Source organism: Uranotaenia lowii, chromosome 1, assembly GCF_029784155.1.
Source record: "Uranotaenia lowii strain MFRU-FL chromosome 1, ASM2978415v1, whole genome shotgun sequence".
NCBI lineage: Eukaryota > Metazoa > Arthropoda > Insecta > Diptera > Culicidae > Uranotaenia > Uranotaenia lowii.
In genome coordinates, this window is record NC_073691.1 from 24,474,860 (window position 1) to 24,500,575 (window position 25,716).

Here is a 25,716-nt window from a genome sequence, read left to right on the forward strand (position 1 = left end):
AAAATTGATATTTATTTAGATAAGTAGACTTTATTGTTGAGGCAAGTCCCTTCTTTGCCAGGATCGTGGCAATTAGGCTTCGCGTTCTTCCGAGCCACCATGGCCACTGAATCCTCCTGCACTGCGTTAACACATTCATGCCCTTCTCTTTTCGACTAATCCGGTCAGGTCCGGCTTTTCCGAAATTATATCTGGAGAATGACGTGGAAGACACCTCAAAGCTCTGTGGGCCGATCTGAAACAAAAGCAAAGTATTATGACGAGAACCAGCACAACTAAATGATATCTAAGAAAACACTAACCATTCTATTCCGATTTTTGCATATTTGGCACGAAGCAAAACTTGTTCCTGAATGACAAAACAGCTTAACCTCAGTAAACGGGTTCGGAATATAGTTACTTTTTTCGAGATGAATTGTACCGTTTGTTTAGCTCAATCCAAGTCAACTTTACCTCGCTACGAGGTTAGTTTTATCTTTTTTGGATTTACCTTTTTTGTTTAGGTGAATTGTACTTTTTAATCAGCTCAATTCAGGTGAACTTCACCTTGCTACGAGGTTATATTTACGGTTTTTTGGTTCACCTTTTTTTCTCGGTGAAATTTTTTTTGTCTACTCGATTTAGGTGAACTTTACCTCACTGTAAGGTGAGTTTCACCTCGAAAAAATAGAAGTTACCTTTTTGGCTTCCACGAGCGTTCACCTTGCTATTTCGGTAAATTTTACCTTTTTATAGATTTATAGTTAAGTCTGTCAAACTGTTATCAAGTTTGTTATCACCAAGTTTATCTCACGAAACTTTGTATAATTCATAACCATCAGCTTGTTATATTTTGGGAACATTTTTCAATACATTATAAATGGCTTTGCGTAAAACCCTTCGAATACCATTCGGTTCAATCATAGCCCCGAACGTTCTCCAGAGAGCACTTGAAAGGTGCAATTATTAGGCCAAATGGTATTCTTATGAGGTCATTTTGCCATCAAATTTTAATCCAGAAACAAAAACCCAATCGCAAACAACCGCATCCTCACCGGGAGCGATCGCTTTAGGTGACAAAATCAAAACAACGCAGCAGAAAACATGGCCCCGAAATTAATCTTAGTCCCACAAAGTGGGATAACACAGTGCCTACTTAGTTCGGTACACAGAAAAGTTGCTATACCCACAAGTAGTGAAAATTTCCTTGTGAGCGGAAGCAATCCAACTGCAAATGAAGCTGATTTATTAACTTTATCAAATAAATCTTGCACCCGAAAAACCGTTTGCTTTCCCGAAATTGTGGCGGTTGACGGAACTTTCTTGTTGTTTTTGCGCAGCAAATAGCCAAAAAATCACCGGTTTCGGGACCCGGCACAAGATAAAGATCATTTTTCACCTTGATGCCAGAAAACTGCCACCGAAAGCAAATTGAGTTAAAAATGAGCCGTAGCCAAGTGAACCGAGTAGTTCGGCTGCGAATGTTGCAAATACATTCGAGTAAGAAGTGCATTTCACCGAGAGTGGCGGGAAGGCGGCGAAGACGACAATTCCTCGGTAAAATGCAGGAGAGGCTAAGCGGCGGGCTAAGTAATCGCGTCGCTCGGATTGGAAGGGAATTTGATTTTCACGCACGTATTGCTCTTAAACAGTAGGTTTGGGACTACACTATCAGACGGATGCTCATCAGATGGTTCTAAAAATGACAGAGGGCTTTTAATTATAACGTTGCTGCACGGTATTCTGGATGTTTGTGTGTGCGCGAAAATATTTGTCGCAGACTGCCAGTTTTACGAGTACGATCGTCGTCGTCGTCGTCTTGGACCAGCGATGTGCACAAATTACGGTGAAAATGAGTCGAGCAAGCGATGAAAAGATAACCTAACCTAGAGAAGATTACGGGGACGAAATGGGGTATGAGGAAAATCTCATTTGAGAGAAGACGAGGGCGGGGAATCAAAGGACTGGAAAATGGCCATAAATTTATGTCGCGCTGCGTTGCAATTTTTGTCTTACTTTTTCTCGCTGCTGGGAGCTGGCAGATGAACAAATTGAAGAACGTGATTTACAAATTGAATTAATTAAATGGAAGAGGGAAAACCGACGGTAGCAACCACATAAACACACAAACGTAAAACGGGGACGGATTTAAACTGCGATCGTGACATGTGTTGAGATGGATCAGATCCGAGAAAAAGAGCGAGAGAGTGAAAACGGATAAAAAATATGGCTGACTTCCAACCCCGGCGGTCTTAGTTCGGATTGTCTTGTCCGCACATTAGTCAGTGTATCAGAGAAGATTTTACAATTGGCGACGCTGCCACAGAGTTCTTCGGAAAAACTTTGACATTGACTGATTTACTCCTTCGTACAATGGATTCTTTATTTTTGCGGCGTCTTTTTCCCGGCGTGACCCTTAAAACGTTTAACCTACTTCGAGTTTTACCGATGGTCAGGCGTTGACTTTTACCGAATGCTCTTCAAAATTAACCAAACAATCGCGGTGGCCACGAGCTGTCAAATATTGGAACAATTAATGCGAAAGCACTTCAGCATCTTCCATTCATTGAAAGCGCGCACCCACCTTCTTCATTCATAGTCTTTCCAGCAAACAAAGTACCGCAAACGAAAATCAATTAATAAACTACCTTGTAAAACACATCATCACCACGCGAAGAGAGAAAGAGCGAGACCTCGTGCGGCGGGCGGTGAAACGAGACCCAAAACCAACCACATTTTGACATAACAAACGGCGGTTAATAAATAAAATCCAAAATAAAAAAGGAAAAAAACCTCACAGCTACTACTCTGAAACGCATAAAAATTAACCTGTCGCGTAGTTTGTCATTCGGATTCCCGTCTCCCCGAACGACGACAGCGCCTACTTCTCTCATTCGGTACAAATTACGGTTCTTTTTCCCGCCGAACGCACCTCTCTCATCCACCCGAGCTTGCTAGTTGAGTACTTCGGAAATATAAAAAAAACGAAGCTACGCTAGGATCATCTCCGGTGGATGATCGTTTTGCTGCTGCCCAAGATTAATGAGGCGATCATGTTTTACCGACACAACAAACCGAAACCGACATCTCCCCTAAAACTTTTTCCTTCTCGAACGAAAAAAAAAACTGCGCGCTCAGTTGGTTTTTAAACCTTATTTTTTAGCGCGTAGTTCGATCCTTCCCCGCCGTCGAAAGTGCTCCCGATCCACTGGAAACATACTTTTTGATCTGTCACCAGCCGGTTGACTTGTGTTTTTGTCGTTTCCGAAAATTTTTTTATGAATTTTTAGGCCCTGTAGTTTTGTGCTTTCGATTTTATCACAAAGTTTACCACACTTCCAAATTACAACTAAACTGAAATGAATTTAAACTAAAAGTTTTAAAGACATGGCGCCTACTTTGGTTTGATTTCTTTTCAAATGGTGTTAGTTTAAGCGTGGTAGTAAGTTGATTGAATAATATTTACTAGCATAGTAGGCATCGAGGTGATAGGCGCTGACCTCTGATTCACAAAACGTGTGGAGTTTTCTATTTGTCGTAGAAAATTGGTTACTCTAACGGAAAGCTCATTTGAGTAAGCCAGCAATAACAAATATGTACGAAATTTGATCAAAATCACTTAGCAATTGTTCATGTTTTGTCGTAGTTCACGTTGATTTTGTATGGGAACACGCTTATTTAAAGGTGACACTGGCCGTTGAGTAGAATCAATTATTTTATTATGTCAAAACTTGCATATTTACCAAATTTCACGAAAATCTTGAAAAGACTGTATGAGTCCTGTCGTTTTTTTCTATAAACTTTATATGGGAGCCTCCAGTTTCATAAGCGGTACCGGTGATTCTGCTTAATATATCAACTTCTTCTGCCAAATTATGCGTTTGAACCCATTTCCATTAAAATCTTCTGAAAATTGTTCGCGGCATGTCATATCAAACGATGAATTTGTATGGGAGCCCCGTTTTATAAGGGGGAGGGGGAGGTGAGGGTTTTGAAACTATTAAACAGACCATTCTTTGACAAGAAAACTATCGGGTACCAAATTTCTCGTCACTTTAAAAATGACAAAAAATTACAAAAACTACGAAAATTACGAAAATTACAAAAATAACAAAAATAACAAAATTAAGAAAAATTATAAAAATAACAAAACTGACAAATTTTTAAAAACGACAAAAATTTTTGTAATTTTTATAATTTTTGTCATTTTTGTCATTTTCGTCATTTTTGTCATGAATGATAAACATGGCAAAAATGGCAAAATATGACAAATAGAACGAAAATAACGAAAATGACAAAAATGACAAAAATGACAAAAATGACAAAAATGACAAAAATGACAAAAATGACAAAAATGACAAAAATGACAAAAATGACAAAAATGACAAAAATGACAAAAATGACAAAAATGACAAAAATGACAAAAATGACAAAAATGACAAAAATGACAAAAATGACAAAAATGACAAAAATGACAAAAATAAAAAATAATGACAAAAATGACAAAAATGACAAAAATGACAAAAATGACAAAAATGACAAAAATGACAAAAATGACAAAAATGACAAAAATGACAAAAATGACAAAAATGACAAAAATGACAAAAATGACAAAAATGACAAAAATGACAAAAATGACAAAAATGACAAAAATGACAAAAATGACAAAAGTGACAAAAACGACAAAAATGACAAAAATGACAAAAATGACAAAAATGACAAAAATGACAAAAATGACAAAAATGACAAAAATGACAAAAATGACAAAAATGACAAAAATGACAAAAATGACAAAAATGACAAAAATGACAAAAATGACAAAAATGACAAAAATGACAAAAATGACAAAAATGACAAAAATGACAAAAATGACAAAAATGACAAAAATGACAAAAATGACAAAAATGACAAAAATGACAAAAATGACAAAAATGACAAAAATGACAGAATTGACAAAAATGACAAAAATGACAAAAATGACAAAAATGCCATAAATGACAAAAATGACAAAAATGACAAAAATGACAAAAATGACAAAAATGACAAAAATGACAAAAATGACAAAAATGATAAAAATGACAAAAATGACAAAAATGCCATAAATGACAAAAATGACAAAAATTTACAAAAATGACAAAAATTACAAAAATTACAAAAATTACAAAAATTACAAAAATTACAAAAATTACAAAAATTACAAAAATTACAAAAATGACAAAAATGACAAAAATGACAAAAATGACAAAAAGGACAAAAATGACACAAAAATTATAAAAATGACAAAAACACAAAAATGACAAAAATGACAAAAATGACAAAAATGACAAAAATGACAAAAATGACAAAAATGACAAAAATGACAAAAATGACAAAAATGACAAAAATGACAAAAATGACAAAAATGACAAAAATGACAAAAATGACAAAAATGACAAAAATAACAAAAATGACAAAAATGACAAAAATGACAAAAATGACAAAAATGACAAAAATGACAAAAATGACAAAAATGACAAAAATGACAAAAATGACAAAAATGACAAAAATGACAAAAATGACAAAAATGACAAAAATGACAAAAATGACAAAAATGACAAAAATGACAAAAATGACAAAAATGACAAAAATGACAAAAATGACAAAAATGACAAAAATGACAAAAATGACAAAAATGACAAAAATGACAAAAATGACAAAAATGACAAAAATGACAAAAATGACAAAAATGACAAAAATGACAAAAATGACAAAAATGACAAAAATGACAAAAATGACAAAAATCACAAAAAATCACAAAAAATGACAAAAATGACAAAAATGACAAAAATGATAAAAATGACAAAAATGACAAAAATGACAAAAATGACAAAAATGACAAAAATGACAAAAATGACAAAAATGACAAAAATGACAAAAATGACAAAAATGACAAAAATGACAAAAATGACAAAAATGACAAAAATGACAAAAATGACAAAAATGACAAAATGACAAAAATGACAAAAATGACAAAAATGACAAAAATGACAAAAATGACAAAAATGACAAAAAGGACAAAAATGACACAAAAATTATAAAAATGACAAAAACACAAAAATGACAAAAATGACAAAAATGACAAAAATGACAAAAATGACAAAAATGACAAAAATGACAAAAATGACAAAAATGACAAAAATGACAAAAATGACAAAAATGACAAAAATGACAAAAATGACAAAAATGACAAAAATGACAAAAATGACAAAAATGACAAAAATGACAAAAATGACAAAAATGACAAAAATGACAAAAATGACAAAAATGACAAAAATGACAAAAATGACAAAAATGACAAAAATGACAAAAATGACAAAAATGACAAAAATGACAAAAATGACAAAAATGACAAAAATGACAAAAATGACAAAAATGACAAAAATGACAAAAATGACAAAAATGACAAAAATGACAAAAATGACAAAAATGACAAAAATGACAAAAATGACAAAAATGACAAAAATGACAAAAATGACAAAAATGACAAAAATGACAAAAATGACAAAAATGACAAAAATGACAAAAATGACAAAAATGACAAAAATGACAAAAATGACAAAAATGACAAAAATGACAAAAATGACAAAAATGACAAAAATGACAAAAATGACAAAAATGACAAAAATGACAAAAATGACAAAAATGACAAAAATGACAAAAATGACAAAAATGACAAAAATCACAAAAAATGACAAAAATGACAAAAATGACAAAAATGATAAAAATGACAAAAATGACAAAAATGACAAAAATGACAAAAATGACAAAAATGACAAAAATGACAAAAATGACAAAAATGACAAAAATGACAAAAATGACAAAAATGACAAAAATGACAAAAATGACAAAAATGACAAAAATGACAAAATGACAAAAATGACAAAAATGACAAAAATGACAAAAATGACAAAAATGACAAAAAGGACAAAAATGACACAAAAATTATAAAAATGACAAAAACACAAAAATGACAAAAATGACAAAAATGACAAAAATGACAAAAATGACAAAAATGACAAAAATGACAAAAATGACAAAAATGACAAAAATGACAAAAATGACAAAAATGACAAAAATGACAAAAATGACAAAAATGACAAAAATGACAAAAATGACAAAAATGACAAAAATGACAAAAATGACAAAAATGACAAAAATGACAAAAATGACAAAAATGACAAAAATGACAAAAATGACAAAAATGACAAAAATGACAAAAATGACAAAAATGACAAAAATGACAAAAATGACAAAAATGACAAAAATGACAAAAATGACAAAAATGACAAAAATGACAAAAATGACAAAAATGACAAAAATGACAAAAATGACAAAAATGACAAAAATGACAAAAATGACAAAAATGACAAAAATGACAAAAATGACAAAAATGACAAAAATGACAAAAATGACAAAAATGACAAAAATGACAAAAATGACAAAAATGACAAAAATGACAAAAATGACAAAAATGACAAAAATGACAAAAATGACAAAAATGACAAAAATGACAAAAATGACAAAAATGACAAAAATGACAAAAATGACAAAAATGACAAAAATGACAAAAATGACAAAAATGACAAAAATGACAAAAATGACAAAAATGACAAAAATGACAAAAATGACAAAAATGACAAAAATGACAAAAATGACAAAAACGACAAAAATGACAAAAATGACAAAAATGACAAAAATGACAAAAATGACAAAAATTACAAAAATGACAAAAATGACAAAAATGACAAAAATGACAAAAATGACAAAAATGACAAAAATGACAAAAATGACAAAAATGACAAAAATTACAAAAATTACAAAAATTACAAAAATGACAAAAATGACAAAAATGACAAAAATGACAAAAATGACATAAATGACAAAAATGACAAAAATGCCAAAAAAAGACAAAAATGGCAAAAATTGACAAAAATGACAAAAATGATAAAAAAGACAAAAATGAAAAAAATAGACAAAAAAAAGGAAACAAGTGATCTGAATGTCATCGAAGTTACAATTTTGCAAATTGTATAATGTGTTTAAATGGTCAAAATTAGCTAAAATTGTTATTATTTTTAAAAAAATGCTAAATTCACAATATTATCAAAAATGTCAAAATTGACTATAACGTTTCATGTGTCTAAATTGTCAAAGTTGTTAAAGTAGTCAAGATTTGAAGAATTCATTTGGACGTTATTCGCAGTAATCCTATCGATGGCTCTTTTTTCGTGCTTAAAAATGTAAAATCGGACAAAACTAAACAAAAAATTATTCGCTTGACTTGGGATAACACAATCTGAGCTCAACTAACTTTATATCTCTCAAATTATTTGAAAAATGTCGAAATGGAAAAATTCCATTTTCTGTTGATATTCAGTCTGCATAATCAGATTCTTTCCGAGTAACTTTTGGAATCCGCATAACAAGGATTGAATTTTCTTCCTTTGTTAAATAAATATCATAAAGACCAATAGAAAACTTCAACTTCAGCATGTGCGCCTACCAAACATAATTAAAGTCAAACAAAGTATTTCTACGATTTGTGCAAGTACACCATGTTTTGTCATTCTGCTGATGGCAAACGGTTTTTTTTTGTCTCTCCTCTTTCGGTTTTCAATCATCATACATAGCTCAACTCATTAGAATTCTACCTGAAAACGGATTTAGCAGGAAATATGTGTTTAGTATGTTTGGAGGAAAAAAAATCGCCGAAATATTTGCACACCACGCGGCCCAAAAATATGAAGCGTGCGCGCACGTCGTCCCACAAAGATAAATACACACTCACACAAACTTACACAACACAAGTTCATACGCAAGCGAATTGAACCGGTTAAATATTTGCCTAAATGTTGATTCTGATGTTTTCGAAGCTGTTTCGAAGTTTTTTTTTGTGAGGAGGGGGGATGTGCTGCTACATCCGGGCAGCATCTTCTTCTTCTGCTTCTCGGGAAAGTTATGATTGAGATGGCCTGAGTTGGGCGCCAGGGAGGTATGTTCCTGGCCTGGAAAAGTTTGCCGCACCCCATCCCAGTATTATTAACAATCATAATTCCCCTCACCCGGTTCTCTCTATCCTATTTACCAATTCCGTCATTTCCATCAACGATTTTATGGAAATTTCGTTTACCCCCTCGTTCGTTTCGTTCCCTTCTTTCCACCCTACTTTTTTACGACTTATTCGAGTGAGTTTTGCTGATATCTGTCCGCCATTTTGTTTCCAGCACCAAACATTTGCCGTCGGTCGCAAGAAAACAGCCGTCGGCAAATGTGCTTCCCCCAGTTAGAAACTCGTTCCGAATTGATGAAGAAAAAACCTAATGCTATATTCTTGTCAGGATTTCACCTTCCCCGGCGCAATTTTCGAGCTCATAACCCCAGCCTTCCTACTGCCTGTCTAGGCAGCCTGGCCACGAATCAAATCCAATTCAATCTAATAATTTTTTCCGCCCTCCGTGAAGAGCGAAAATCCAATTTCCACACGCCGCCCCCATTCCTGTTTCGTTTCTTTTTTTTCTCGTTTTCCGATGATGGTAAAATGAATTTCCACCATCCTTTTGCCCCTCGCGAAAACACCTTAAAGGTTGCTCGCTCCACACAATCTTCAAAAACGGATTACCCAAATTTTGCACCATTTTCCTCTTCTGAAGTAATCGAAAAAAAACGCCATTACTCCTTTTCCGCCGCCGGGCTCAGCAGCACCATAAATCAATTTCGGTAATGAAAGCCAGGCAGCATGGAAATTAAATGTGCGACGCATGTTTTAACTCAACTCATACATGCGGGAGCGAAATTCGCGAAAATGGTACAGTTGCATCGTTCGTCATCGTCGTCGTTCGTCACCATCCGAGTAGGCGAACTTTGTCCCCCAAAAACATTGCGCTTCTCTTGTGATGCATTTTCCACTAATGGAGGAAAACGAAAACCCAAAAAAAAAAAAAACTAAAGCAAAACATGAAGGCAACAAATCAGCACATTTGTTGCTTTCCCATTGTTTTATTTTTCTTGTGATGGCTTTCATTTTAATCGTTTTTGTGTCCTTCTGAGAGGAGTTTCTTGCTCGCATTTTGTGGATCCCACCGAAAGTAATGTGACACTTGCCGCCATGATGTTCCCGCTTTTTTGCGTTAAAGACTCAACTGTTGCCTTTCTGTTTTTGGTTGTACAATCCAACCCATTTTGTACGGTAGATTTGTGCGATTGAAAATGTTGAATGTCTGCCTATTTTTTTACTGTGTTTTTTGACCAATAGAAATCAGAAATGGCATTCAACGGAAAGGGCGCATCTTCTCGAACGATTCAGGACTTCATCACAGTAGTGATACCTATTGTGGATTGTGCTTGAATCTTGACAGGATAAAATTAAATTATGTAAAAAATGGAACCTTAATTTGTGAGAAATTTTGTACCGTTTTGTGACAAAATTCTTAAAACAGAAGTTACAAACTGTACAAACCGAATTTCAGAACGTGTCCTTGAAAAAGGTTTAAAGGTACGTGTTCAAAACGTCAATTCTTCAGAAATTCTCAATTTTGGAAATCTTATAAAATTTCGACCACATGGATTTCTCCCTTTCTTTATGACATTCGCGACTTTACATCAATTTTACAGTTGGCGGACAGTTATTGATACATTTATCCGGTACGATGTTTAACGGACATCAGAAACTGACTTGCCAACTTAGCAAGCCCAAGTCCTAGAATTGTAACCTGAAATACGTAGAAACTAGAGAATAGGCCGAATAGGCCGAATATCTACTACAGACTTGTAAATTTTTCAAATTTTTTTGGATAGTTTATAAAATATCCAAAAGTTATGTTGTAAAGGCCACACAATCATTGAAAACTTATGGTTTCAACAGTTATTTACGAGGAAGAATGACCTTAATGGGTTGAATTCCTATAAAAAAGGAAAAATATGGTTTGAGTAAAACATCTAAGGTGTGTCCGCGTATCTTTCACTGAAGACCGTGCAGGAGAATGCTGAACGGTATCGTTTTATACTTTCATTATAAATAATTACAGATTTTCTGGATATATCCCGGCTTGCCTTCAATTCAGTAAAGAGATTCCAGATTAGTCAAATCTGGCCGGGATGTCCAGATATTGTTTAAAACTTTCCGAGTTTTGTTCGGGTTTTTTCAGATTATTTGCTAAATCAAATAAAAAACACAAATTCCTCTTTAAAAATTTTTAAATTTTGTGTTCAATAAAGATTTTTCAAAAATTTCAAAATATACATAAGTTTTGCCCTTTTTAATTTTTTTTTTAAATCGTTCTGAATGCCTGACGGTGTGGATACGTGTGGTTGAAAGTATGTTAAAAATAATCTATTTTTTCAGCAACTATTTTGAAGATATCTTGCTCAAATTCAACCTTCATCTACTTCAATATCAGAGAAGCAGCTTGGCTTCGGTTTCGACACGTTTTATCCCAGATTTCACAGGAACGCAATCTCTTTGGTGATAAACGCCCTAGAAGCGACGAGTCTGATGTCGTTATTGGTGACATTTTAAAAATCTGAAAGACCCCTGCTTAAAAAATATCTTGTAATGCATCATCCGATAATATCATCTGGTTGAAAATTATCGACTAAAAACATGAGGGGTATTAATATGGAAGAAATAGAAAGCATTGAAATAATCGCTAAAGTTTTTTTTTATTAATTACTCAATAGAATTTGGCCGAATAGTTGAAAAGGTCAATATTCGGTATTCGGCCGTTCGCCGAATACCACTATTCGGTACATCTCTACACACTACCAAAAAAATCTGTGAAATTACATCATATGTGATGTAAATAAAAAGAAGCATCATATATGACGGAATATTCAGTGCGAGTTGAAAATTACATGTCGCTTAAATTCAAAAAAAGTGTAATATTAAACTTGCATAGAAAATTCAGACAAATGCGACGATTCTTTTTGATTACATCATATGTGATGTAATTTTATTTTTTTTTTTTCTAGGGCTTTTTTCGTTTCCAATAAGAAATAAATCCATTAAGAATTCTATTCTTTGCAGTTTTATTGGATTTTGTTTACATTGAACTAAAAACTAAAAGATAATTGCACAATATCTATCCAGATATTTTTTTAAACTATACTCCCGAGGAGGAATTTCAATACCGGTTTTCATTGCCGCTGATCCTTCCTTGTCCATCTTCATCTTTACGATGGCACTTACGTAAGCCTCTTCCGGAATACGATGATTTTGAAGCGAATATCTCCCTCCGGTCACTTGTTGGATTCGGATTTTTTCAAACGGATGCAACGGCCGTTATTTGAGTCTGAAAAAGTTAGAATAAACAAATAAAATTAGAACTTCAGGTAACGATCAATTAATCATTGTTTTTACAATCTGAGTAAAATAATATTAACTAATCATATGTATAGAAAATACACCGTCTAAGGTAAAAACGAACGAAAATATAGAAAAAAAACATACTAGCACAAGCTGTAAACACCTTCCTCCACAGTAGCAGTCCGAAGTAACCGATTCTTACGATGGCCATCTTTAATTTCCCCGGCATACTCAAGTTATTGAATTTGATAGTGATTTGATGAATGCTGCAAAGAGATGAATTTCTGATGTTAAAATCACATTAACACAAATAAGAAAAGATAATTTTCTCAAATATTTTCTTTTTTTAGTAGAGAAAGATAATAAGAAAAAAAGATATTCAAAAACCAATTCGGAAAATTTTCACAAAATGACGAATAAAACTACTGGATTGCTTACCATTTCACATCTTAGCTGTTCCAAAAGCTGTTCCATCTAGCGCCTATACATGTTGTTGTTTATAAATGCGTGACGTTTCCCAATAGCATCTCCCCGCCGGGAGTTCTCTATCGCAGACTTTTCGGGAACGCTCCAAGTCACCTGAATCCGGTACAATTCTGCAGCATGTCATGATTCTTTCTTATGTAAGTGGTAAGATCTTTGAAGGAAGTGAGGAGGAATTCTCACTTTTTGAGAAACACCTCAGGTCTAAAAGAAATCGCGTACAATACATCGAAGCACTTCTAATTCGCTATCTGCGGGACATCGCTTGCCCTTTTTTTCTACTTTTGCGTTCCGAACCTTGAAGAAAATTAAAATTTGTTTAATGATAGTTTGACTCCGTCAAAATCAGCTCTACTTACCTTTTAAAACTTCTTAATCCACTCTGCCATTTCCAAAACGTAAACAAAACCAAAGTCTGAAACAAAACTGAAAAAAGCGACAATAATAATAAAAGAAAAAGAGAATGACAACTTGAAATATTTCGCTATCCATTTTTTGTTCACCTTAAATATTTCACTTGTTGTAAATAATAACTGTAATTATATTCTTCGCATATTAAATAAGTACTGGAAATTAACTTTAAAAAACTATAAATTTAAATAATTACTATTTCTAACTTCTATTTTTTTTTGTCGAGACCTGCGTGATTTTTTTCTTACATCTCAAATATTTTCACGGAAATTAAATTTAAATGCATGTGTAAATTTTCATTACAAAAACGATTTCTAGGTCGTGTAATATTATTCAGCTCCTTTTTCAGTGCTTTCAAGGATTCAGATTTTTTGTGTGTACGAAAAACATCTATAAAATTACATCACATATGATGTAAATAAAAAGAAGCATCATAAATGATGGAATTTTACATTAGAAAATCGTGTTCAGTGTCATGTAAAATTAGTGTGTTACAATTTCGGTGCTGCTAATCGTTTAATTTTTTTTTATTTTGTAAATTTACATCACGAAATCACGTTCAATGTCATGTAATATCAAAAGTTTTCAGTTTCCGTGCTTCTAAGGATTCAAATTTTTTTGCAGTGTAGTAGAAACCAATTATGTGGAAGGATGAAAATGCCGAGAAATTGTTTGACCCAATTTGAAACTCCTTGAGGCTATCTAAAATACTGAAAATAGGTTCGGAAACACAATTGAAAGAAGCTTAAGTAATTAGTTATAATGAGCTAGACAGCCTGACAAACTTAATCACTTAAAACTCTAACTCAAAATTCAGCCTTCATGATATTGCAACCAATCATGAGTTCTTGATATTGCAACGTAATTGGCATAAAATGTGCACGCCAGCGACACACATTTCAGCGCTCGTAGTTAGCTCCGATCGGCATTGAAATTGAAACATAGCCCCAATCATCTGAAAACAGCCCCAACTTTATCCATTTCGAGCATACTTGTGTATTATAATCACAGAGAACAGACGTACAAGCTAGCCTACATAACTTGTGTAAAATTTCCAACGATTGTTTTGAACCAATTTTTGTTCTTTGGCTGGGCCACCAGATGTCTTCAAACACACCAAAGAGAACTGTCAAAACCGAACTGAGAAAAAAAACAAAATTTGGTCAGTTTTGAGCAGGTCGTAAGAATTGTTTGGCGTGTTTCAGGTAAATCGCTGTTAAAATTTCGAGACATTTTCATCCGGTTGCATAATGTTAATTAAATAATAATTAAAATTTAATCGCTAATTAAATAATAATTAAAAGTTAATCGCTATTTCCTTTAAGCTAGAAGTACTAAGTTTTGACAATGAGATGCCACAGCGATACTCGAAAGTAACCCGCTTCGAGATGTTTAGGATCAGTTTTGATGGGTATGACTGGTCGTCAAGAATGTTCCTAATTGACCGGATTTAGACGATTCGTCCTCTGATATACGTCCAAGCAGTGCAAAAACTGTTAGTTATTTTGACTGCATGAGTGGTGCAAAAATAAAGGAAGTGAAATTCTGTCCAACCAAATGTAACTCTCATTGCGTTTAGGTATCTAGCAATAAATTGAATCCGTCTATTTTAGAGCGGCATTAGTTTAATTATTGATGAGTTCATATACGATTATGCCTTTTCGAAAACTGGGCACTTGAATATTTGATTTGTAACTTTGGAACGGCGCAATAGATGGCACTGTTTTAATTCAATTTCCAACGTATTTTTTATATTTACACACTTTTTGAAGATTTTTTTCGAGCTTGTACGTCTGTTATCTGTGCCATAATTTCTGGTCATCGAACAAGGATAAAGCACATTTACTCGCTCTTGAAAGTAAATAAGAACAAAACAAAAAACATTATTTTAACACAGGACGTGAAACGAGGTCTTTGAGAGCTCGAAAGGTTTGTTTTAGGATTCTAGCTAGATAGAAACGTATTAAATTTATTGTATTTTTAGTAAATTTAGCAAAATTTTAAGTAAATTTAATATATTTAGAACACATAATTTATAGAATTTACTTAAAACTTTAAACACAATGAAAAGGTGGAGCATTCTTTTCACCTTCTACAAAAAAATTTGTTCAGCAGACGATGATTTGCCATTAGAAAATGACCACCGAAAAAATCATAGCATGCCTTAAGCCTCCGTTGGCAACCAAAAAGCAAGCATGCGGCAAACACATTTCATGCAAAGTAAACAAAAAAACGCTGGTAACTTCAGGGCATTGCATAAATATTGGATTCAATCGCACATATCATAGCGCATTTGTATTATTAGCATCTCCAGCTTGTAGAAGATATCTATTTCAATTGAACACACAATAACCTGTACTAATAATACAAATGCGCTTCCAAACCTTTGCTTCTGACATCGCGCAAGGAAAAGCTAGAAGAAAAGAAAACACACGTACCCAGGAGAATGCGCTGTATGTGCTTTCATAGAAATCGTTGTTTTTAATGCAAACATGGAAAAGTAAAATTGATATATCTCGCTTGGATACAAGTGAATACTGACGATTGTACCTGCATCTTGTAGACGAAATCTTCGACTTTATTTTGCATCTGCCCGATGTTGCCCGGTGTTTGTAAAATAAGGCGTGAAAAACCCCTATTTTCGGTAATCTTTTTAACATAGCTCTGCAGTATCATATTTTACAAACTTAAAATGTTCAACAAAGTGGTGTATTTTAGTAAGACAAACAACTTTGTGGAACATTTTATTAAACTTAAAATTTACTGAAAAAAGTTATTATTAAAAAACTGATTTTTAGAGGTTAAGTTTCTTATTTGGCCGATATCTCGGATAATAATTATTTTAGAAACTTGGCATCTGAGACAAAGTTGTAGAAAATATTATTTTAAACAAGTTTGTTGAAGACATCAAAGAGCTAAAACCTATAACAGAGAAGTTAGAAATTTTATCTCACTTGTAGGGGGATTAATCAGAAAAATAATAGTTTTTTTATTATAGAACTGATTTTACTGACAAACTTCTCCGAAGACACCAATATGCTTAAATGTGACCTAAAAAAGTTATAAGCAACGATCACGTTTTTCGCATTTTGGACCATTGTGCGTTGTACTGAAGCGGAAATTGCGGGTTCAAATCCCGTCGGTGAAGCGTTGTATCTTTTTAAAAAAAATCATTAACTTTAAGACCTATGTTCTTTTTGATAGCTCATGTTTCTTTAAAACTTTCCATCATCTTTGAAAATTTGATAATTTTCAGGTACGAAGATGTACCAGAAGAACTCAGAACTTCGACTCATTTTTCTACGAAACAAATATCGATTTTGTAAAAAACCTAGAAACCCCCGGCGCAAATTGCCAGATAATTATAAAAAAAAACTAATAGCTTGAAACATTGTTTACAATTTCGAACATCTTAATTATGTTGAAAAGAACTAGGGACTTTTCAATAGCCGACACCTTTAACACTAAACGTACCGGAGGCGGTCAAATGACGGTTTTTGAACTTTGAATGATGATTACACCTTATATAATTTTTTTTTCGCAAATTTAACGACAGGACTATTTTTATTTTCAAAATGCAAGTATTTTTGCGTTTTTAAAAATTTTCTAAGTGTTGTGATTTTCGAATAACGCATGTGGTGTACCTATTCATACCGCGAGCGGTCAAATGACGGTTTTCACTGTTTTCGCTGAAACTTTCTTGTTTCTCAACCGATTTCTTTAAAATTTATAGTTTTGAAAAGCCTATAATGTGACTCAAATATGTTTCTCAGACAATTTTTAGCTACAATCAATTATTTTGAAGTTACGTTAAGTCCAAGAAATTTTTTATGAAAAAACATGCTTCAGGAAAATTGCTATAAATCTGTTCATCAGTGCTCGAAAAAAATTTCACTTAGTGCATGAGAAAGCTGAAGTTAGAAGCTATATGTTGCACATACGGAAATTTTTATCCATTTTTTTTTTAAGATCATGGCCACAAAAAATGTAAAAAAGTTGTGTAAAACCCGTACTTTTCAATCAATCAACCGCCAAAGCTGTTTCTGTTACAGTAGAAAAATTTCAAAAAATGTTATCGTAAGGTTTAGGCAAAAAATTTATATGCAAAAGATAAAAAATTTCATACCGGTTCTAGTGACGTAACTACATTGGCGGTGCGATGCTTGACAAAAATATAACTAAATAAACAGCTGGAGTGAAACCTAATAAACTTCCAATTTACAAAATAGAGATAAAAAGGCTCGATATTCATTTAGAATTCGGTCACTGCTTAGACTAAGGTAAAGCCTTGCGAAACAGACTCCGATTCAGTTTTTATCAATTAGTAAGAAACATAACCTTTAGTTGTTGCTTCAAATAGCTTGAATCGGAACTTAATGACTTTAATATCACGTTGAACATCTATAATAACTTAAAAAGACTTGAACAAACAGTTTTGAAGCTACCCGATATTGCCTTTATTTGTTAAAAAAATAAGAAAATTTAAATACTCAGTCGAAAAATACCTGGCAAAGGCACATCAAATTGGGAAAGATCTGCTTTCGGAGTTCAACAGTAAAGTTCGATCTGATAAACACTTTTTGGCGGTTGTACTCCATTTACCCGAAAACCATTGCCCAGAATGAAAAATCCCCAGAATTCCAATCGCCAGAAAGAGCCATTCCCCAGAATTTTTTTCCCCAGACGAACCATTCCCCAGAAAAATTTTCGCCAGAATGTACCATTCTCCAGACATTTTTTCACCAGTATGAACCATTTACCAGAAATTTTTTCGCCATTTCCCAGAAAGTTGAAATCATTTATCCTTACTAGAAATTATTAAAAAAAGGAATTGTTACAAAAAAAAATGGGGTTTCATAACTTTATTCTTTTGCGGCAGAGCCGCAACCAACGAGGATGAAGGGGCCGAGGCGGCACAAAGCCGCCGAAACTCCCAAATCCGAGGTGGCCGCCGACCCGCCGTCGGAAGCGGCGGCCCTAGGACATTGGTCTAGGTCTGCCGGGGCTTTCTAGGTCTGCGTGAAAGCTAAGGGTGATCCCTTAGTCCCGTCCGCCACGCGACAGCGTGAAGGACTAAACGTCTTTCAAGTTCGAACGCGCAGCGTGAGGAGTCGGATACCAAATCGGTTTTTATAAAGGACCATGGTAAGCATTGAATCAATTAAAGTACCCAAACCATAAACAAAGCAGCACAATATTGATTATAAAATAAATTTAGTTGGAAAATTTTAAAGTTTTAGTTTCATTTAAAAAATAATTTTGAAAAAATGAATTTCGAATCATATGAAATTTACAAGAATTCATTAGAGAAAAAAAAACAAAGAAAAATACTAGAGGAAAAAATCTGGGATTTGTGCCATTCTGGGAAATGTTCCATTCTGGGGAAAAAAATTCTGGGAAATGGTCCATTCTGGGAAAACAAATTCTGGTAAATGGTGCATTCTGGGGAATTTTTTTCTGGGAAATGGTCCGTTCTGGTGTTTGATTTCGGGTATTTGTCATTCTGGGAAAAATTCATTCTGGGCAATGGTTTTCGTGTAAATGGGATACAATCCTTTTTGGCAATGTGCCAAAATATTGAACACGTGAGTGTTGCGGGAAAAACGTGTTCAATGCCTACTATTGGGTAAAAAATAAGTTTCCACGTTAATTGTTCGGAATTCAAAATTGGGTTGGTATTAATACTTACCTATCAATTTGAATTCTGAACCTTCGGAAAATGTTCATTAACGATATTTTTTCTCATCCCAAAAAAACTCGGGCTCCGACAACCTCAACGAGATTAACCACATCAGAACCGAACCACCAGAGCTCCTTTCTCTCAATCCAATTCCAGTCCGGGGCTGTCTGTCGCAACAGCTGAAAGTAAAGGGAAAAACTCCCATCCCATTCTTTTTGCCTTGCCGCAACATCCACCACCGGAAACCGGCGCGCAGGAATTCGGATTCATCACTCGGGCCCGGCCATGCGTGCAATTTATTAAATAATTTGCGGTTCGAAAGGTTTCGCTTTGAAGTGTTTTCCGTAGCAGGGAAATAAAATTCTGAAAAAGGGGTGATTCGAACCCCAGAAAGAAAGAAGCTAGGAAGAAAAAACCTCGGCACCCCAACTCGAGAAGGCTACAATTGCGTGCGATGCCAGAGCGAGGACAATTTCCAATTTCGGAACTCAACTCACCGGAGGAAATGCTCCCTTTTTGCGGGGGAAATATTTTAAGATTGTTTCCCCCGACTTATCTTAACACACCCCCTAAACCCCTAGTTCTCTGCCCTTCTAGGTGTTTTGATTCAGGTACGAGGGAGTGAAAAACAATAGAAGTTTGGCATTGTTGGAATCTGTGCTCTTTTAGAGAATTGGACGGCAAAAGTCGGACTCGGGCGGAAATTGATGGTTTGGAATTCAAATTCCCCATAATTATGTATGGCATTGTGCGGCGACGTGGCGTGTGCCTATTTTTTCTAATTTTTCTATTGAAAGAGGAACCAGTTAATTGGGTGGTTAAATTTAAAATAGAAAGAAATGAACAATGCCCACCCGTAGGGTGGGTTGGATTTGAAAAAAATAAAACACCAAAAAGGGAAGGTACTTTTTAATCAAATCGTTCTCGATTCAAATTCCCATTGTGTGTTCCACAATCCGGCCGGGTGTGTGTAGGCGCGTCGTCGTTTGTCACTTCTGCGGCTGCTGGCTGATGAAAGCTAACCTCAAAGCTACACCCATCCGGCTAACGACTGTGTATTGTGTTTCCTTGCTCGCGTGTGAATGGGAAATCCTTTCCGATTAATAAATCGAGAACAGGAGCCAAACCGCAATCAACGATGCATCCATCGATTCGATTGTGTGAATTGCGGCTTTAATGAGGCAATCAATGATTGTAAATTGTTCTACAAATGGCAGGTTGTACCGGCAACGATGCGATCTCGAACTGTGGGCCTGTGGGCTGTTGGATTGTGGTTTTTGCAACTCATCAAGTTTTCGCATTTTGGGAAATTGAACTTGTAAACAAAAATATGCTTGCATTTTGCTTGAAAAAGTATGCATTGATTTACTGACACAACACTCGATTCGATTCCGATTGTCATGAAAACTTTCAAGTTGTCGATATCAGAGTGTGCTTCGATTGCTGTTGAAACTGAAGTAAAACTATTTTTCTGAACTTTTGAACTGGGAAAACACGTGTTATCCTAGTAGGAAAACAACAAACGAATTTCAAGGAAAATGGTTAACTTCAAAATTAACCTCAACTATTTCTCTTTCTTGTATTTTGCAGAAAATCAAGCTCAACAGTACGGCGAAGTGAACCAGCTGGGCGGTGTCTTCGTGAATGGACGACCTCTTCCGAACAGCACCCGGATGCGGATCGTTGAGCTAGCTCGACTAGGTATCCGACCCTGCGACATCAGCCGGCAGCTCCGGGTTAGCCACGGTTGCGTATCCAAAATACTAGCACGCTACCACGAAACCGGTTCGATACTACCCGGAGCCATCGGCGGTTCCAAACCTCGGGTCACCACCCCCAAGGTTGTGACCTACATCCGGGAGTTGAAGCAGAAGGACCCCGGCATCTTCGCCTGGGAAATACGGGATCGGTTACTGTCCGACGGAGTTTGTGATAAGAACAACGTCCCTAGTGTGAGTTCGATTTCCCGCATTCTGCGCAACAAGCTCGGAAATATTTCGCATCACCCGCACACCGGCAGCCACACGCCTCACACCCCGCACCTGTACAACTCCATCTATCCGTCTTATCCGTACACCACCAACTCCCTGAAATCGGAAATGTCTTCCGGCGGAAGTCCCTCGCCTCCAACGGGCGTTACTCCGATGCGTTCTCCCCACCATCATCACTGTTGGCCATCGTCCCACTCGGTGACGGACATCCTGGCCAACGTCCACCATCAGGCAGCTGTGGCAGCCCTCCGAAACGGTAACCTCCCTTCGTCCCAGTGCCACACGACACCTCCCCCTCCGGCCCTCGGCTCCGTAGTTCCGAACATGGCCGCCGCAGTCGCAGCAAGCAATATGGTCAACGCGGCCGCTGCCGTCAGCCACCAGACGATGCAGGGGGGCGGCGACAACGGAAGTTCCGGCGGGGGCGGAGGCGGTGGCCATCATCATCACCAGACGGCGGCCGGCACCAACAGCTCCTACAACTACTACATGTATCTGCAAAGCGGCGGGATGCACCACCATCATCACGGCGGGCTGGCCAGTGCCTCCGGATTATAGGAAGACGTTGCAGCCACCACCACCGGATGGTTGCACAATCACGCCGCCCAGAGTGTGCTATTTTAACCTGTAGATAAGCGTTTTTTATTTATTAGATTTTAAGTACCATTTGAACGATGTGAACGTGATATGAAGATGAAGGATGAGTGTATAATTTTAAGTAGCGCATAGAACGATAACTACACAGTCAAATGATCGAAAACGTTGAAACCAATTAGTGCAATAACGTTGGAAAGGCATATAAAGTAGGGATTTTTTTCATATTTAAAAGTCACCGAGGAAAAATGAAACTTATAACGGCAATCAGGAAGAACGGAGCAGCTTCCGGGGAGTAAAAATAATTTAAAGTCTCTTTTTTTGACATATTGATTTAAGGAAATTTTCATCTTTTAAGTTGTGGTTTGAAAATTTTAACTCAAAATACGAACTTTGAATCCGATTCGAAAAAGGCAATTGAAATCTTAACTTAAAAAATCAAAATGTGAATAACTGCTTTTTCATAAACGGAAAATGTTAGCATTTTATCTCTGCAGGAAATAGATACTAAATTACCCAGATAAACAGCTTGAAGAGTTGGTTATTATCGCGCCAGCACTAAATTTTACTTTGGAAGTCCTGACTTCCGACAAAGGAAAATGAAGTACTAGATTATCGAAAGTCTGTGTTCAGCTGTCAGTTCACCAGCGACGTTTCTAAACAAAAATTGTTTAAATGCACAATATTTTTCTGATCCAGACTGTTAAAAGTCGAAAAATCGGTCCAGAATCCGTAAAAATGTGGTACATACTTCAGGTAAAACAGATGTGAAAACTGGATGTGTAAAACGTCAAGCTTTTTGAGGACTCTGATCAAAACAATTTCTCCACGATGGTAAGTGAATTGACAGCTTTGAATGGTGCAAATTCTCATCACAACTGGAAAACTCAAGCTCCGGATTGAAACTTTTTTCCGAATGAAGAGAACTCCTGTTTAGACTGAAAATTGAACCTTTGATTGGAACTCCCATCGCAATCAGATTTCCGGATATCTCAACTAGAAAATTTAACCCTCAATTAGAACTCAAATTTTAATCGAAACTCCCATCTAGACGGGAAAAATCAAATGTTCGATTGGAACTCCCATCGTCGGAACTCCCACCTCGACTGGAAAACTCAAAACTTCCATTGGAACTTCTTTCGCATTCAAACTTTAGTCGAAGCTGCTATCTCGACTGGAAAACTCGATCCTTTGATTGGAACTCCTTACGTAACCAACATTAAGTCGGAACTCCTATCTCGACTGGAATACTCAAGCTTTTGAACAGAACTCCCATCGCAATCAAACTTTAGTCAGGTTTCCCATTTTGATTGGAAAACTGGAGCATTAGGTTGGAACTTCCATAGAATCAAACCTTCGATTGGAACTTCCATCGCATTAAAACTTCAGTTAGAACTCCCATCTCGAATAGAAAACTCGAGCTTTGATTGGAACTTCCATCGCAATCAAACTTCAGTCGGAAGACCCATCTCGGCTGGAAAACTTTAGCTATTGATTGGAACTTCTATCGCAAGCAAATGTCTTCCCATCTCGACTAGAAAACTAAAACTATCGATTGGAACTTCCATCGCAAAACTCGAGCTTTGATTGAAACTTCCATCGCAATCAAACTTCAATCGGAAGACCCATCTCGGCCGGAAAACTTGAGCCATTGATTGGAACTTCCATCGCAATCAAACTTTAGTCGGAACTCCCATCTCGACTGAAAAGCTCAAACCTTCGAGTTTAACTTCCTTCACAATCCAACTTAAGACGGAACTCCGATCTCGACTGGAATATAAGAGCGTTGAATTGAAGCTCCCATCGCAATTAAACTTCAGTCGGAACTCCCATCTCATCTGGTAAACTCAAACCTTCGATAGGAGTTTCCATCGCAATCAGTCTTCAATCGGAATTCTCATCTCGATTAGAAACTTCAATCGGAACTCTCATTTCGACCGAAAAACTTGAGCCTTTGATCGGAACCCCCATCGTAATCAAAACTCAATCGGAACACCCAACACGATTCATCGGAAAACTCAAACGTTCGATTGGAACTTCCTTTGAAAACCGTGACAGGACACGAACTTGCAATCTTCTGGTCTGTTGTCGGAAAAATATGACTCAAATTTAATGAAACTTTTCTCGATTTAGTTTTGTTAAACAGATAAGGATCAGGACTCTGAATTAGAATGAAGAATCGGACTTGAGCCTCTAAATTCAGAACGAAACTCCGCAAACAAAATTCTGAATCAGAATTTAGAATTAGAATTTTTATCCAAAGTTCAAAATGTGAACTTGGGATTTAAATTCAAAACAATTGAATCGGATTGTCAATCAGAATTCCACGATTTTTGATTGAAATTTCAAACTCAACTTAGTGAAAAAGAATGTCTATAATTTGGTTTTGTTCTTTCTTCTGCTAGAGCAGTCTTGTCCAACGACAAAATTATTCTTATTTGTTTTTTACTTCACAAAAGGCATGGAAAAATCATAGAAATTGCGACTTGAGTCGGCTTTTTTTTATCAATCAACCGTAGAAAATCATTGTAAATTTGAACACTCAAATAGTCTCAAAACATTTATAAAAAGAAAAAAAAATCGAACCAGCTCGAAACAAACAGTACAAATTCAAAACTGATCAACATCAGCGATAGATAACAAACAACCAAAATCAATCGTCGTCAACTAACAACGTCTCACAAAGCTCAAAAGGTTGTAACGAATCGAATTAAACTTACAAATTTGCAACAGAAATAACAACAACAAAAACTCAAAACTGAACAAAACAAAACTTTAAAAAGAACCCGAAAGCAAGTACAACAAACTATATCATATTTTAGCACTTTTTGATAGAAAACAAAGGAAGAAGAAAAAACTGATTACAAAAATGAAGAAAAAACAACAATGCTAGCTCATTTTGTAAATGTAGAAAACTTGTAGAAACATGGAAAGAAGTGTTAGCAGAAAAAGCAATATTTTTAACATAACGAAAAAAAACCAAAACAAAAACAAACAAAAATTGTAACAAAAACATGTAAGTAGTAGAAAGTTACAACCGAACACAAACCATTTGTGGGTGGTAGTGTGGATTAACCGATTAACACAATTTCATGGAAGGAAAAGTGCAAAAAAAAACAAAACGCAAACAAACAGAATCGAAGAGGTAAACTTACACTGAAGAATACTAACAACAACATCAACAAAAACAAAACAAAATTACAACAACAGATGGAACTCGATAGGAGGAAAAAGATTCTGTAATTAATATCCCCAGATGTGTGCCTTTTTCTAATGAAAAGAAAAGAAGAACAAAACTCAGAAAAAAACTACGCGGAATTACCGATTTTTCGGAACATGGTTAAGAGTTAGCTGAGAGGAAATGAGGAAAAACAGTAAAAAACGTAAACAAAACTCTCTCTTCGAGCTCCCCAACTAACTAAATGAAAATCGGTGTTTTCCGCGTGCAGCAGAAAGTTGTTAACTTGTACATAAAACCTTGAATGAATCGGTAAACAACAATTCATTCGCTCGTTTTAGGAAGGAAGATACTTCGTTTGAAAGCTGTATTGCAACAAGTTTTTTTTCGTTTATTTTTTGCATTAACTCGAATGGAACCAAAAACCTCAGAAGGCATTGCTCGAGCGGCGAGAGAAATCAAAACAAAGCGAAACCGGAAGTGGTCGATCACAGTTGGCCACACTTCTTCTGGCGAAGAAAAACTCAGAAACGAGAAACCTTCTTAGTGTTACAACAACCAGCAGCCTGTAATTGCGCCTACTTTGTGAATGGTAATTGTACGTGACTTCTTTAAGCACTTGCGGCGCAGCCTGCTTTGTCCAGTTCTGTTTAACATTTTTTTTTTAAATGCAATCCCGTGTTCCGTTTTTCTTGGTGCCGTATTTGATTTTGCCGCCCTTTTTTGCGCACTTTCTTTGAAACACTTTGACCAGTGGTTTTTTTTTCATTTATTATTTCCCAACTAGACTCATTTGCGCGCCCGTTCTTCTTTCTAATCAACTCGCACGATCGCCGTTTCAATTTTTCCGCTTAGCTTCATCACTACGGCATGTATGTAATGTATAGTTTCAAGTAGCCAGTTAAGTCTAGAATAGCAATCGAAAGCCATTCAGACAGTAAAGAAAAAACACACGTCCCAGAATGCGATAACGACCAGTGCTCCACAAAATTCTCATTTATGTTAAGCGGGCCATAGACTACACAACATTTGTACAAATGCGATGAAATTCGATGAAATT

At 35.4% G+C, this 25,716-nt stretch overlaps 2 protein-coding genes across 2 annotated transcripts in view; one reads left to right on the forward strand and one right to left on the reverse strand.

Annotated features, from left to right (window-relative positions):
• The window catches only part of LOC129740059 (paired box protein Pax-1), a 107,882-nt gene extending 82,858 nt beyond the window's left edge, over positions 1 to 25,024 (forward strand). The window contains exon 3 of the mRNA XM_055731651.1: positions 20,484 to 25,024. Coding sequence (XP_055587626.1) covers positions 20,484 to 21,442 — 959 coding nt within the window. The 3' untranslated portion in view covers positions 21,443 to 25,024. The remainder of the gene's footprint in view (positions 1 to 20,483) is intronic.
• LOC129740062 (high affinity copper uptake protein 1) overlaps positions 1 to 25,716 on the reverse strand; it is a 409,058-nt gene that overhangs the window by 130,996 nt on the left and 252,346 nt on the right. The window lies entirely within an intron of this gene.